This window comes from Mirounga angustirostris, unplaced genomic scaffold (assembly GCF_029215605.1).
Source record: "Mirounga angustirostris isolate CCGP_5_RB_7025 unplaced genomic scaffold, mMirAng1.0.hap1 SCAF_1, whole genome shotgun sequence".
In the NCBI taxonomy this organism is placed as follows: Eukaryota; Metazoa; Chordata; class Mammalia; order Carnivora; family Phocidae; genus Mirounga; species Mirounga angustirostris.
The window spans coordinates 126,914,486-126,931,050 of record NW_026991709.1 but is presented as its reverse complement, the minus strand read 5'-3'; the positions used below and the strand labels follow the sequence as shown (position 1 = coordinate 126,931,050).

At 35.9% G+C, this 16,565-nt stretch overlaps 1 protein-coding gene across 5 annotated transcripts in view; it reads right to left on the bottom strand.

Moving 5' to 3' along the window:
* The window catches only part of ACAD11 (acyl-CoA dehydrogenase family member 11), a 100,996-nt gene that overhangs the window by 58,805 nt on the left and 25,626 nt on the right, over positions 1–16,565 (bottom strand). For all 5 annotated transcript variants that reach the window (XM_045903777.3, XM_054504416.2, XM_054504415.2 and 2 more), the window contains 5 exons: positions 11,173–11,314; positions 10,506–10,627; positions 8,325–8,431; positions 6,952–7,078; positions 79–156 (listed from right to left, as the gene is read on the bottom strand). In XM_045903777.3, coding sequence (XP_045759733.1) covers positions 79–156; positions 6,952–7,078; positions 8,325–8,431; positions 10,506–10,627; positions 11,173–11,314 — 576 coding nt within the window. The remainder of the gene's footprint in view (positions 1–78; positions 157–6,951; positions 7,079–8,324; positions 8,432–10,505; positions 10,628–11,172; positions 11,315–16,565) is intronic.

Here is a 16,565-nt window from a genome sequence, read left to right as displayed (position 1 = left end):
CAGCAATAATAAACTAAGGTTTCAAAAAACACCTGCATACACATTTTCCAATATTAAAGGTTTTCTTGTTTTTCTTACCTTAAGTTTATCAATCACTAAAGGTTTTTTCCATCTGTCCACTGAATTTTCATTTTGAACATAGAACTCAATTACCTCCTTAAAGTAATAACAAGAAAAAAGTTCATTAGCTAAAGTTAATACAAAGTAAATAATGCCATAAGCTGCTAATACCCAAAGTAAACATATTTAGGTGAAGTAGCTTTTCAAGCTGCTATTAAATCAGTAATACTTCTTTGAAAAACCAGATACATGAGTATAAACAATTCTAGAGGTTTGCTGCTCACGAAATTATGCTGTCTTGATATTAGATAACAGACTTCCAAAGTCTTGTACCAAGATTTGAGTGTTTCATTTTTAGCAATATAGCTCAATGGGTGGTCAAAGGAACCCCCCTCAAAGTAGCACAACTAAAAATGCCAGAGAAAATATTTAAAACAATGAAAAAAAATTCATGTAGTAACGAATAGCTGTGCTGGAAGAACAATAAGGAAATTCCTCAGTGGTCAGAAATAAAAAAGCTCAATTCTTCAGGTGTCACTAAACTACTTGTTTCAAGCCACCATTAGCAAAAATTAACAAAACCAATAGTGTAACAACAGAATCACACTCCCCAAAGACTACAGATAAAATAATGATCAGATACAGAATAAAGTATTTGTGTCCAATAGATTTCAAGAATAAAGGAAGGAATTAAAAGTATGACAAGGGTTATCAAAATTGGCCAAATTTGTAAAAGAACAACAACAACCAAAAAAGTAAAAGAATCAAATGCAACTTGAGGAAAAGAAAAACCACATTAATTAAATTTAAAAATCCAAGCAGTGGTTCTTAAACTTTAGTGGTATTGGAATTACTTGGGACACTTGATGAGAACACAAGTATCCACGAGCTATCCTACTTCAATGAGCCTACAGTTTCTGTATTCTTTACTAGCCCTGGCAATTCTGACACTCCAAATTTTGAGAATCACTGCCCTAGGTATGGTTGAAAAGTTGATTAGATATGGCTGAAAAAAGAAATAAATTGGAAGAAAAATATGAAGAAATTACTCCTTTCTTGAATGAAGCACAAAAATTCAATAGAAGGAAAATATGAAAGGTTAAGGGATATGATGGATATAGAGAAAAGTTCTCACATCAGTCTAATTGGGGACCCTAGATAAAGAGTATGAGAAGAGGGAATACTGGAAAAAATTACATCTGAGTTTTTAGAACTGATGAAAAACACCAATCCTCAAGTTCAGAAAACATAATAAAGCCAAAGCACAAACTGTTGAATATCAAAGAGAAATAAAAGCTCTTAAAAGGAGGGGAGGGTGGAAGGACAGATCAATGATAATTTTTTTTAAAAGATTTATCTGTTTATTTGAGAGAGAGCAAGCGAGGGGTAGGGGGAGAGGGAGAGAGAGAATCTCCAGCAGACTCCCCGCTGAGCACAGAGCCTGACGTGGGGCTTGATCTCATGACCCCCAGATCATGACCTGAGCCAAAATCAAGAGTTGGACACTTAACTGACTGAAACACCCAAGTGCCCCCAGATCACTGATAATTAAAGAATTGAGAACTGACTCCCCAGAGCAACAAATGAAGCCAGAAATCAGTGTGATAATGTCTTCACTTGCTGAGAGAAAATAACTGTCAACCTAGAATTCTATATCCAATAAAACAATCTTTCAAGAATTAGGGCAAAATAAAGGCATTAGAAAAAAAGAAACAGAGAGAATCTGAATCTGAATCATTACTTACCTCTCCTGAGCAAAAAAAAAGGAAAAAAGGAAAAAAGAAAGATCAAAGAAAAGGTTACCACTAGATTCTCATTAAAGGAACTTGATCCTAAAAGAAACATCTGAGTTGCAAGACGAACCAGTAAACAAAGTGATAAATACATGGGTAAATCTAAATTTAAAACTAGCCACATAAAACAGTAATAATAATCTCGAATTTGTGCAAATAAAAGAATCAAGATGAACTAAAATATGGGCTATGATGGCATTTTCTAATATTTTGCTATTATAGCATCTCTGTATTTTTTTTTTTTTAAACTTAGGCTAGTAGAATTACTAAAATAAAATCTGTGACTATTGTCACAAGGCCACATTACAAAATTATTTCCTAAAATTGTTCCACTCCTTTACAATCATATAATACACAAATACATTCTTTTTATTAAGCATGGCTGGTCTAGGGAACTGATGTATTTAGTGAAAACTGTAAGAAGACAAAGGACTTTCTAACCAGGATGAACAGCATTCATCATTTCTGTCAGGAAGTCAGCTGAATTGGAGATTTCCTGTTTAGGGTTGTTTATTATTTCCATCCCTTGTACGGCCATGGAAACAGTAAATACTACTGTGTTTGGTAAGAAATATATTATGCAATACATTTACGAACTCATCATCTCTTACTACCTCTTTATGATACTACAGTTCTGAGAAATTAAATTATCCAGTGTTAACATAATTATTTAAAAACGTGTGATTTAATACTTCCTGTTCTAAAGTCTATCCATTTAGAGATCTGCAAAATCTGTTTGTAGTATGGCAGGAGTCAGAATTAATATAAAATATCTCATTACAAAGAAGTTTTCTTTAGTTCTTAGAGTATGAAAAACAGTATATTGGTGAAGGAAGAAAGCAGAAAATATGCTTGATGCCTGATCAATCTTCCCCAAATAGCACCTTTAACATCTAACTTCCTCATTCACTGATTGAGATATTGCTTTGCAGTATGTTAGTTCAGAATCTTAAATCTGAGCCTACAAATAATTTTGCAATATGTTTTTCACTTTAAACTTAAGTCTATTAGAAAAAAGCAACAGTTCTTTACTAGTATATTATTATATTGAATAGGAAAATATGACTAATGTTCTCATTACATTGTAAGTGCATTCTCAACACTATGTTGCTAGTTCTTGTTTTACATGCTATTTTTTAAGACTCCTTATCCATTTTATTTTTATTTTTTTTTTTAGAGACAAAGCATGCACACGTGGAAGGGCGTAGGCAGAGGGAAAGAGAGAATCTTAAGCAGGCTCCCAGTGTGAGCCCAATGTGGGTCTCGATCTTATGACCCTGAGATCATGACCTGAGCTGAAATCAAGAGCCGGACGCTTAATTGACTGAGCCACTCAAGCCCCCTCCTATCCATTTTAAATAGGAAAAATTACCTTTTAACATTCTCATAGAAAATGGGTTCTTATGTTCTCACTTTATGAATTCTAAGGAATTTCAAAGGTCATTTGAGTAGTTTAAATGAAGCTTACTTTTACCCATTATGAAAATTTGGAAAAATACGTAAAAGTATTAAAAGTCATAAAGAGTCTGACTAAAGATGTATACTCTTAAAATATTCGTGTATTATATGACATAATCTTGTTTTCTAGACATGACTTTTAATTTTTATAAACTTAGTTATAATAATATTGGATAGAATTTCACAGGCTTTCCCCCTCCTATTTTGAAAAAGCTAATTACTTTTCTCCAGTTATCATTTCAAATGTATATGTTTACAGACAGGGATTAGTATTGTTCAGAATCATTCTACAGGATAAAACATTTTTACAGATGTTGGTTTAAGATTTTTTTTTAAGATTTTATTTTTAAGTAATCTCTATACCCAACATGGGACTCAAACCCACAACCCCAAGATCAAGAGTTGCATGCTCCACTGGCTGTGCCAGCCGGGTCCCCCAGTTTAAGATTTTTAATGGAAGAAAAAGCTCATGTTATTATGCATGGATATATTCTAGATTTGAATGATCTGCAAAGACAAAATGACTGTGGCTTTCCCTGCCACACAAAATATTGACAATCTTCTGTTAAAACTATAGATTGCTTTTTTTTTTACTTATAATAAAGCATTTTCTTTTACATTGAAAATTCTTTTTTTTTTTATTTTTTTATTTATTCATTTGAGACAGAGAGATACAGAGAGAGACCATGAGCAGGGGGAGAGGCAGAAGACCTGAGCCGAAGGCAGATGCTCAACCATCTGAGCCACCCAGGCATCCCTACATTGAAAATTCTTTGTAAATATTTTAATAGCTGCATAATATTAAGTTCAGCAGATGTATCACAACCCAACTTGTGATACTTCTTTTTTGTGCTTCATGTTTCCCTTGATTTCCCATTCACATTTATAATTGAAAGAGCAAGACTATCTTATTAACTCTTTCAAAGAACCAGCTCCTACTTTTGTTGATCTGTCCTACGTTTTTTTCTGGTTTCTATTTCATTGATTTCTGCTCTAATCTTGATTAATTCTCTTCTCCTGCTTGGCTTAGGCTTTATTTGTTGTTCTTTCTCCAGTTCCATTACGTGTAAGGTTAGGTTGTGAATTTGAGACCTTTCTTGTTTCTTGAGAAAGGCTTGTATTGCTATGTATGTCCCTATTAGGACTGTCTTTGCTGCATCACAAAAGTTTTGAACAGTTCTGCTTTCATTTTCATTTGTTCCCATGAATTTTTAAAAATTCTTCTTTAATTTCCTGGTTGACCCATTTATTCTTTAGTAGGATGCTCTTTAACTCCAAGTGTTTGAGTTCCTTCCAGATTTCCTTTTGTGATTGAGTTCGAGTTTCAAAGCATTGTAGTCTGAAAATATGCAGGGAATGATCCCAACCTTTGGGTATCGGTTGAGACCTGATTTGTGACCAAGTATGTGATCTATTCTGGAGAATGTTCCATGTGCACATGTGAAGAATGTGTGTTCTGTTACTTTAGCATGGAATGCTCTGTATATATCTGTGAAGTCCATCTGGTCCAGTGTATCATTCAAAGCCCTTGTTTCCTTGTTGATCTTTTGCTTAGAAGATCTGTCCATTGTTATGACTGGGGTGTTGAAGTCCCCTACTATTAACGTATTATTATCAATGTGTTTCTTTAATTTTGTTATTAATTGGCTTATGTATTTGGCTGCTCCCATTTTAGGGGCATAAATATTTACAATTGTTAGATCTTGCTGGATAGACCCTTTAAATATGATATAGTGTCCTTCCTCATCTCTTATTACATTCTTTGGTTTAAATCTAATTTGTCTGATATGATTGCTACCCCAGCTTTCTTTTGATGTCCATTAGCATGATAAATGGTTTTCCACCACCCCCTCCCCCTTTCAATCTGGAGGTGTCTTTGGGTCTAAACTGAGTCTGTTGTAGAGAGCAAATGGATGGGTCTTGCTTTTTTATCCAATCTGATACCCTGTGTCTTTTGATTGGGGCATTTAGCCCATTTAGATTCAGAGGAACTATTAAAAGATACGAATTTAGTGCCATTGTATTACTTGTAAAATCCCTGTTTCTGTATATTTTCTCTGTTAAGTGGAGACTAAGTAGCATTTTCTTAAAAAAAAACTATACCTCACTGTCAGCAAAATTCACCTCATGCCAGTTCTTTATTAAAAATATGATAATTATTTATGTAGTTCAAGCAACAACAGTAACTGCCCTATAAACACATATCAACTCTGAACACTTTTGTTTAAAGAATTTTGGTCTTTTTCAGTTTCCTATTTGATTTTGTCAGTCTAGCTCTAGAGCTCTCAGAATCTTAGAAAATTAAAATGAGAATTTATTGTATATCTACTCATACTTACGCACATCACAAATGAACAATTGAGGCACTGAGAGTGAGTTATTTGTTCATGACCACCTACCTTGTGCTAGGAATGGACTAAAATTAAACTCTTACGATTTTTACACCAGTGTGCAACTCACACATATACCTGACCCCACCTGCCTTATGTATTTTCATAACAGCTTTTATCTTTTCTTCACAGCATTATCATCTCTTACTGAATGTCTTTCTTTTGTGCTCAAGTGTAGGCTCTGTGGAGTCATTAGCTCTGTCTTGTTCTTTCTTTTACTTTTGATGGCTCTCCAGAGGCCTAGCCCATTATTAGGTACCTAATAATTACATGTTAACTGAATGAATGAATGTACCATGTTACTTCTCTACCCTCAGTGAACTTACTGAAACTTAACACCTTAAGTAGTAGCCTGTGGGGAGAGAGGTAGTAGTATCTGTGAATAGATTGAAATGATATGCAACATTTTCTGGTTATGTCCATTTTGTTTAGTCTACAGTTTTAATTCTCAAAGGGGGCCATAAAAAAAAAAAAAGCTGAAAGTCACTGCCTTATGAAAAGGCCCTGGGGTGCTTGGGTGGCTCAGTCAGTTGGGCATCTGACTCTTGATTTTGGCTCAGGTCATGATCTCAGGGCTGTGGTGCTGGGCCCCGAGTGGAGCTCCCCACCTGGTGCAGTTTGCTTATTCTTCCTCCTCTGTTCCTCCCCCTAGTAGAGTGTGCTCTCTCTCACTAATAAATAAATAAAATCTTTTTTTTTTTAAAGGCCCTAAAGTAATATATTTAGGATCTCAATATATTTAGGATATATATACTCTAATATATTTAGGATCTCAACTTTACAACAGTTAATCCCCTTCGACTGAATTTTAATTCCAAAGATTCATCTGTGGCATTCCCTTGGCATATTTTAGACCTGCTCCGTTTCCGACCTGGGCTGGTTCACCCCTCCTTAGGCAACCTGGTGGTCCCCCCGCTCCCGGGAGGTCACCATATTGATGCCGAACTTAGTGCGGACACCCGATTGGCATAGCGCACTACAGCCTAGAACTCCTGGGCTCAAGCGATCCTCCTGCCTCAGCCTCCCGAGTAGCTGGGACTACAGGTGCGCGCTACCGCGCCCGGCCCTTGGCATATTTTAGAAGCTTATCAGCTTCTGCAGCAGCTCAGTGCTAAGGTGAGGAGGGGAATGAGGTAAGGACTGACTACAAAGATAGGATACCATGATACGCCTAGAAGCAGAGATAACAGACATAATCCATCTACAGTATTTGAGCACAAATACATTCTGTTTGTTTATACAGTATTTACCTTTTCAGCTGGAAGGATGTGTTGTTTCATGAAACGCTTCACCCTAGCAAGAACTTCCTGGCCGGTCTTACTCAGTACAAACAACTGTTGGGAAGTATCAATGTGTGGTGATGTAGTACTGAAAGTTCTTTATAAAAAAAGAAAAAAAGAAGTTACAAAGGTGTCCCAAATCATTATTATATATTTCTGAATATAATGTGAAGTCTTCTCCAACTCCCTCAAAATATCCCTCAGGAGTTACCATATTTTGGAATTTCTTAAGTTTTTCATATTATGGGGTGAATGTAGAATCACTTTACTTTGAACATGAAACTTTAATGCTGAAAGCATATGTGGGTAAAACATAAGCCTGGCATAATCTCAATCAGTGGTAGTTTTGAATTTTTATTATAAAGTCACTTATCACAATCTCTCAAAAAGAAAGTGAAGAAATTGAACAGAAATGTAGTAATTATTCTTAGGATGTTCCTCACAAATACAACTACTGGACGTCATTATAAAGATCTTTATGAAGAGCAACACTATCAGTTGTTATGTTGAGAGAACACAAACATCCATCTATAAGACGAATTGTAAAACATAACTGTCCTAATGTTATGTCCTGGGTACTTGTGGCCTGGACAGAATTTCCAGGGACAGCACCATCTATGCATTCAGTAAGTGCTATTTATCACATCTCTTAGATGGGAGTGTGTGGTTGGCAAGTGAACTAGATGCCTCAAAAAGTGCTCCACTGATGAGACATGGATTTCAAAGACACTTATGAAATGATTGAGTAAAATTTCATGAAATATGATGGAAGAGAGCAATACTTCTAAAGTTAATAAATCTTTTATAAGATGTAATTTTGAATAGGTATATGTAAGTAATTTAAATATTAGAAAGAAACTGGGGCACCTGGGTGGCTCAGTCGTTAAACGTCTGCCATCAGCTCAGGTCATGATCCTGGGGTCCTGGGATCAAGCCCCACATCGGGCTCCCTGCTCAGCGGGAAGCCTGCTTCTCCCTCTCCCACTCCCCCTGCTTGTGTTCCCTCTCTCACTGCCTCTTTCTCTGTCAAATAAATAAATAAAATCTTAAAAAAAAAAAATTAGAAACAAACAAAAAGAAACATTTCCATAGAAGTTTATATGCTCAAGTTGGCAAAAAAAACCCAAAAAAACAAAACAAAAAAAAAACAACTTTTAATCATGAATCTGGGTTATTTTCTTTATTTTCAGGCATATAAGATATTTACCAAAAAACTGCTGTTATTGGCAGCAGTAACCCTGGTGTAAGCCATAAAAACAGTCCCTATTCCCCTGAAGTTTACAACCTTCATGTATCTAATAAAGGCTCTAATTTGACTTAGCCAAGGAATTGATTTTGCTTACCTTTTTGAAAGTTGTAATCCAGTTTCTGCCAGAGGTTGCACAACCTTGGCAAACAGAAAGCTATTCTCAGATGCATTATTTCCCAGAAGATATCTACTATATACTCCCTGTAAGTAAATTAATATACAGCAATTAAGATTCATTGAAAACTGTTCTTCAGCTATCCAGTCTCTCTAGTTTCCCAGTTATGTGAGTCACTAAACTCACAAGGTATCAAGATGTAAATCAGACCATCAATTCTATTTATTTATACATAGGGATAATTATACCCCCCTAAATTAAAGAGGTATACACGCATCATTTGCTTAACACACTCTCATCCTAACAGAATTGTAACTGGAAATCAAATCAAATCAAACTTGATAATGAGCTTAGGAGTTAACAAAGATGCCAAATTGGCATCACCTTATATCATCTTTAAAGATCACACCGGCACAGCCGGTTAAGCATCTGCCTTCAGCTCAGGTCATGATCCCAGGGTCCTGGGATTGAGCCCTGCTTCGGGCTCCCTGCTCAGTGGGGGGCCTGCTTCTCCCCCTCCCTCTGCCGCTCCCCTTACTTATGCTCTCTTGCTCTCTCTCTCAAATAAATAAATAAATAAATAAATAAAATCTTTACAAAAAAATCACTATTCTCCTGTTATAGTGGGGGAAAATCTAAATAAACCAAGATAAAATTAAAAACTATAAAACTAAAGAGAAGGCAATGAGATGATCTCTAAGAATATTTTCTCTCATTTTTTTGGAGTCCTAGTTTAATTAACTGTCTCCTCGAACAGGGTTAGTTGAATGCTAACTAGTTTTTCTTCTCCGTGTTCTGTGCTAACACACTCTCCTCTCCCCTGCTCATCCCACCCTAACACAATCAACTGAATTTCATTAGTTTTATTTCTTCATGTAATTCTTTATGCAATATAACTCTCTTAACAGTCCTTCCATCATTTCCAATTTCATATTTGTAGCTAGAATGCAATGTTTATGATCATCCCTGTTACCACATATAGTCTATGACATACATATTAATTACAACATAACCCAAGTCAAACTTTTGTTTGAAATGAAAATCCATTTTAAGTTCAAAGCCCATTTGGTATCTGATTTGTGGAAACTGACAAATACAAAAAACATACCATAAATCCTCTTTTGAGAAACCCATCCAACCCACATGATTAACATGATTCTAAAATACAGGATGAGATGTAATACAACTATATCCTAGAAGACATTTCAATTAGTCATGGATAGCATGGACTCTGAAGACAAGGAAAAAAAAAACCTTAATCCTTTTCCCATTCTTTATTGTTTCTAAAATCTCTTATTTACTTACTCCTCTAAGCCCTAGTACTTTGTCACTGATGAAGCATCTCAATTTCTTAAATTCTTGAGGTTCAAAGCACATGGAAACTAAATCACTATAAAGAAAAAATACATCTTAGGGGCGCCTGGGTGGCTCAGTCGGTTAAGCATCAGAGTCTGATTGCAGCTCAGGTCATGATCTTAGAGTTGTGAGATCCAGCCCTATGTCAGGCTCTGTGCTGGGCATGGAGCCTGCTTAAGACTCTTTCTCTCCCTCTCCCTTTGCCCCTCCCTCCTAAAAAAATACATTTTATATTAAACTGTAATTTAAAAAAACTGAATTTATGCTCAATTTCCTCTTAAAATTAATCACATAAATATGACATTGTTAGAAAATGGAAAATCTTACTCATCTATTCTCTCAAAAATATATATTAAGAGGCTACTATAATCTAGGTACTGTGCTAGGCTTTGGGACATGCAAAAGTATTTCTTTCCTCATCACCAGCCCTGGTTAATAAATGGTTTTATAATTTGAAACAGACATCATTAAAAGATTTTATCTCTTTCTTAAATTGGATATTCAGGAAATAACCAATCTTCGCATGCTTTGCTCTTTTTATCATTATTTCTATCTCTCTTCCCTCCCCTATCTCTTAAGTTTATCATATCAAAAAATGATTACACATTTTGCTACTCAATTTTTTCCCTTGCCAAATTCCTATTCTGTAAATTCTGGATTCATATTCACCCATGCCTGGTATTTGTCATTATCAAAAGCAAAATGATCTAAGAACAAAAACATAAAACTCCTGAAGACCAGAAAATATCATGAACAGTACACTAATAAATAATGGTGAAAAATAGGTTAAGAAAAATCAATTACCTGTGCTATTCCAGCCATTTTAAAACATGCAAGGGCAAGAAAGAAATTCCAGTTAGGGAGAATAGAATTAATTCCCCTGCAGCGGCAATATATTGAAATCAGTTCTTCTATTGATGGTATCCCTATAAAAACAGCACACACTATAAAATTTAATAAAGATATCATGGTAAATATTTCAAATGTAATAATATCACATATTTATATAATACTGAATAACCATTAATCCACATAACAAACATGTTCTGAATGTTGATCTCCAAAAGAATGATGTATATAAAGGGTTACATTTTATCATAAATTACTAAAAGTGAAAGGTTATTGTTCAGAAAAATCAAGAATAAAATGATGTAGAAAGATTTCAAAAGGGGTGCCTGGGTGGCTCAGTCAGTTAAACATCTGCCTTCGGCTCAGGTCATGATCCCAGGGTCCCGAGTCGGGCTCCCTGCTCAGTGGGGAGCCTGCTTCTCCCTCTCCCTCTGCCTCTCCCCCCTGCTCGTGCACACTCTCTCTCTCAGATAAATAAATAAAATCGTTAAAAAAAAGAAACATTTCAAGAAACAAATAAAAGCTACTTATCTAAAATTACAATATAATCTTACCTTTTAATTATGAAGAATAAATATAATTTGGTATTAATAGCAATTTAGGCAACATTATGGTTTCATACCTATGTTTTCTTGAAAGTAAAAATTTTGATTTATCCCTGGGACTGTCCGTGGCCAAAAGTAGAATACGGAGAGATGAGCTAAGTCTGACAAAGGATGACCAATGGTTGAAAGCTCCCAATCCAGTATAGCTATAACTCGAGACTGCAATTAAAAATAAAAAGGTTTTAACATATTTAATACAAAACTAAAACAGGGAAATAAATGAAATCCTATTTTCTACCAAAAGCAAGTCTTAGTTTACATAGTTTGTAGTCTTTACCTACAATGGCACATCTCATTTACCAAATAACTGATTAGCCTTGAATATGTAGAGCCAAGTCCGCTGGCTCCATTATTGGCCATCAGTTCTCTTGTATTTTAGTTTACATACCCTTAATATCTCTACTAATGAGGGGAAACAAAAGCAGTTGAAATTGTTCAACTGAGGGTTAACTATGGTAAAGAAGAAATTCTAATAATTACTTAAAATTTAAGCATCTATGTCATGTCATGTCATGTACAGTTAAAGAGTTTGCTATCAGGATGCCTGGGTGGCTCCCTCTGTCTTCTTCTCCCTCTGCCTGCCGCTCCCTCTGCTTGTGCTCTCTCTCTCTTCTGACAGATAAATAAAATCTTTAAGGAAAAAAAGAGTTTGCTCTGGTGATAAATCTTACAGCATAACAAATATTACACTGTTATGGCAACTAATTTTTTTGGCATTTTTTGTTTCTTTTTTTTTTTAAGATTTTATTTTTATTTATTTGACAGAGAGAGAGCGAGAGAGAGTGCACAAGCAGGGGAACAGTAGAAGGAGAGGGAGAAGCAGGCTCCCTGCCAAGCAGGGAGCCCAAAGCAGGGCTCGATCTCAGGACTCTGGGATCATGACGTGAGCTGAAGGCAGACGCTTAACCATCTGACCCACCCAGGCGCCCCTTTTCTTTTTTTTAAAGATTTCTAAGTAATCTCTACACCCAACATGGGGCTCGAACTCATGACCCCAAGATCAAGAGTTGTATGCTCCACTGACTGAGGCAACCAGGTGCCCCGATGCAATGGTAATTTTTGAAATGAGTTATTTCATGCTGTAGCTACAAAAATATAGTTGTTATAAAAGATACTATTTGTTTTATGACTATAAAATTCACAATTATATAGCAGCATAGAACAGTCATGTAATTTGGATCTCATAAAAACAGAAAACTTTCCTCATTCTACTTTATCACAATACATATCAAGGGAATATATATCTCATGTTAAGAACACAGGATATGATATTCAACTGTAAATACAAGGGAAAAAGCAATTTGCCAGAATACATATAGTTGAAACTATTTTTGTTTAAATAAAAAAGGTCATAAACCAATACTCAAAGTTGAAAGGATATACAACAAACTAATAGCAATGGCTGTGGTTATTTCAAGGTATGGAGGAAGAAGGAATCAGGTATAGGGAGGGGAACTTCCACTGGAGGTTTCGGTACAGAGGAGTGACCTGATAAAGTCTGTAGTTTAGGAGGGTCACTCTCGCTGCTATGTTTCGAATAGACTGTAGGGGGGCCAGTGAGGAGGCTGCAGCAATCACCTACACAGGATTATCCAAGCCAGATAAAACAGCAGGCTCATCTAGGCAATGCAAATTACCGGGTTCCATGCCTTTATATAACTTTCTCCCTCACCCCTCTGGCACACTTGTACATAGTATTGTAACTTTGTGGAAGAACAGACTTTGGAATAAGACAGACCTATATTCAAATCCTAGCTCCACCATTTATTGGCTGTGCAACTCTGGACAAATCTAGTTAACCTCTCTGAGCTGCAAATTTTCTCATCCATAAAATACTTCTTATATAGAGTTAGTGTAAAAATTAAATGAGGGCAGGTAGTGTATCTGTTTTGTTTACCAGTTCCTAGCAAAGTCCCTGGCACATAATAGATTGCCAAAATTCCATGAATAAGTACAGAGCCTGGCATATAGTGGGCATTCAAAAATTTGCTATTATATCACTAAACTCTACCTCTGAAACTAAAAAAAAAAAAAATTCCTATTATAACTAAGGGAAAAATTGATCACCCCCTCTTCAATGATTTGACTTAAGACCTTTTATTGTTGTGGTTATACTGTACTATAAATTACTATATGAGCTAGAGTTGTTAAGAAAACAACAAAAAAGGATTGGACATATTTTTCTCTATGTTACTCTATTTGTTTCTATGTTCTTAACATCCAAAGAAAAGAAGATGAGACACTTGCTTAAGAATTACCTTTTTTTCAATGAAAACTGGGAATCTTCTCTGGAGTTAAGTTTCAAGATATCTGAAACATTTTTTAGGTAGTTGCACAAAGCTATAAAACAATGTCCAGTGAGAAAAGCTGATGGTTCATCAATTAGTGTAAATTAAGTAGCAATAGTTTATCAGAATACCATCCATGCTTGTTTGTGTATAGAGCTATATCATGCTCAGCCTAACTCCTAGTAGTTAAAGTGAACCTTTACTAGTTCATCTTCCTGCTAAAGAACTTATTACTAAAATGACTTCTGACAGTTTTTCTGAAACCTCAGCACAACAAACAGCTTTTCATTTTGTTGATTATCTTTTACATTGAATTTTATTTTTCCATGTGTGCTTTCTGTACTACTGAATGTTATTAACATGTATGTATATTACCTTTTCAAAACAAAAGAAACACATGCAATCCAACATGACAAAAAGTAGATGAAGAAGGCAGGGAAGAAGATATTAATAGAATTTTATATAAAAAGATAAAACTAGGGGTAAGGTTATTACATGAAATTAAATGTCATAGGTCATATATAGTTGTTAGTGTGGACAGCAAAAACTGCTTTGAGTTTTCAATGGACAAAATAAAATGAGAATCATGATTAGTCAAAATATTTATAGTGTATATAGATTCAAAACAAATCAGCTGCTTAAGAGTGACAACTTTTCGTGGCAATGAAGCTTAAGAAAAATCTTACCCATCAATTTGCATGATAGAGATATTGCTGAAACGTCTTCAACAACATCAAGGACTTCAAGGGGCCTCTGATCCCCAGAAAGCAGCTTGGGCCAGAAAGCAACTAAGGACAAAAGTGAGTCAAGTAGAAGGCAAGACCATACACTGAAAGTGGGAATCTAAATGAGAAAAGCAACTTGGTAGTTTGAGAGGAATGGAAAAGATTTGAAAAAAAATTTAAATAATAGATTTTACAAAAAGATGTGGTTACAGCCTAGATGAAATTATGCAACATACATGTGTCCCACACCCCGTTAACCTGATTCATGACTTCATTCTGAAGCAAAAATATAATGACCCAATTAGGGTTAGAGACTCTATAAAGTCAAGAGGTGAGAAGATTCTGGAATAATAAGTAATGTAAGGTCAGGAAACTTTTAACTCTTATATTACTTGTATATATTGACAAAGAATTATTAATTCAATTGACAATAAAGAAAGTAGTTTTTGAAATAATTGATCATGCCCCCATGGGCCAGGCAGGATAAGAAGTCAAATGAAGTCATTAGGGTCCATGGATTCTAAAGTAAGAGCAATCAAATTTGTAGCATCTCAGGGGAGGTATAAGAAATAAGAGAAACAGAAGGCAAAGCGGGTATGGTCAAGGACAAAGACACCCCTGAGGTTGACCAGTTCCAGTAGAGAGGAAAAGCAGTACAATGTAGAAAAAATTATATAACATTGCAAGTCTATAGGCTGAAGTTCAAACCTGGTTTTACTACCAACGAGCATTTACTAAAGAATATTTTATCTTATTTTATTTACTTTTTATTATTTAAATTCAATTAGCAACATATAGTACATCATTGGTTTCAGATATAGTGTTCAATAACTTATCAGTTGTATATAACAGCCAGTGCTCATCCCATCCCGTGCCCTCCTTAATGCCTATTACCCAATTACCCCATGCCCCCACCCACCTCCACTCCAGAAACCCTCAATTTGTTTCCTACAGTTAAAAGTCTCTCATGGCTTTTCTCTCCCTCTGATGACTTCCCATTTAGTTTTCCCTCCCTTCCCCTATGATCCTCTGTGCTGTTTCCTATATTCCACATATGAGCGAAACCATAATTGTCTTTCTCTGACTGACTCACTTTGCTCAGCATAATGCCCTCCAGTTCCCTCCACATTGATGTAAATGGTAAGTATTCATCCTTCCTGATGGCTAATATTCCACTGTATGTGTGTATACACACACACACACACACACACACCACATCTTCTTTATCCACTCATCTGTCGATGGACATCTTGGCTCTTTCCACAGTTTGGCTACTGTAGACATTGCTGCTATGAACATTGGGGTGCAGGTGCCTCTTCGGATCACTGAATTTTTGGGGGGGGGGTAAATACCTAGTAGCGCAATTGCTGGGTCCTAGGGTAGCTCTATTTTCAACTTTTTGAGGAACCTCCATACTGTTTTCCAGAGTGGCTGCACCAGCTTGCATTCCCGCCAATAGTGTAAGAGGTTTCCCCTTTCTCCACATCCTCGCCAACATTTGTTGTTTCCCGACTTGTTAATTTTAGCCATTCTGACAGTTCTGAGATGGTATCTCATTGTGGTTTTGATTTGTATTTCCCTGTTGCCAAGGGATGTACAGCACTTTTTCATGTGTCTGTTGGCCATTTGTATATCTTCTTTGGAGAAATGTCTATTCATCTCTTTAGCCCAATTCATGACTGGATTATTTGTTTTTTGGGTACTGAGTTTGCTAAGTTCCTTATAGATCTTGGATACTAGCCCCTTATCTGATATGTCATTTGCAAATGTCTTCTTCCATTCTGTCAGTTGCCTTTTAGTTTTGTTGACAGTCTCCTTCTATAGCTTTCTGAGTACAGATCCTTTTCCTCTTTGGTTAGGTTTATTCCTAGGCATCTTATGGTTTTTGGTGCAATTGTAAATGGAACTCCTTTGCTGTGCAGAAGCTTTTTATCTTAATGAAGTCCCAACAGTTCATTTTTGCTTTTGTTTCCCTTGCCTTAGGAGACGTGTCTAGCAAGAAGTTGCTGTGGCTGAGGTCACAGAGGTTGCTGCCTGTGTTCTCCTCTAGGATTTTGATGGATTCCTGTCTCACATTTAGGTGCTTCATCCATTTTGAGTCTATTTTTGTATATGGTGTAAGAAAATGGTCGAGTTTCATTCTTCTGCATGTGGCTGTCAATTTTCCCAGCACCATTTGTTGAAGAGAATGTCTTTTTTCCATTGCATATTCTTTCCTGCTTTGCCAAAGATTAGTTGACCATAGACTTGAGGGTCCATTTCTGGGTTCTCTCCTCTATTCCACCGATCTATGTGTCTGATTTTGTGCCAGTACCATACCATCTTCATGATTACAGCTTTGTAGTTGAGTTTGAAGTCCAGGATTGTAATGCCACCAGCTTTGGTTTTCTTTTTCAA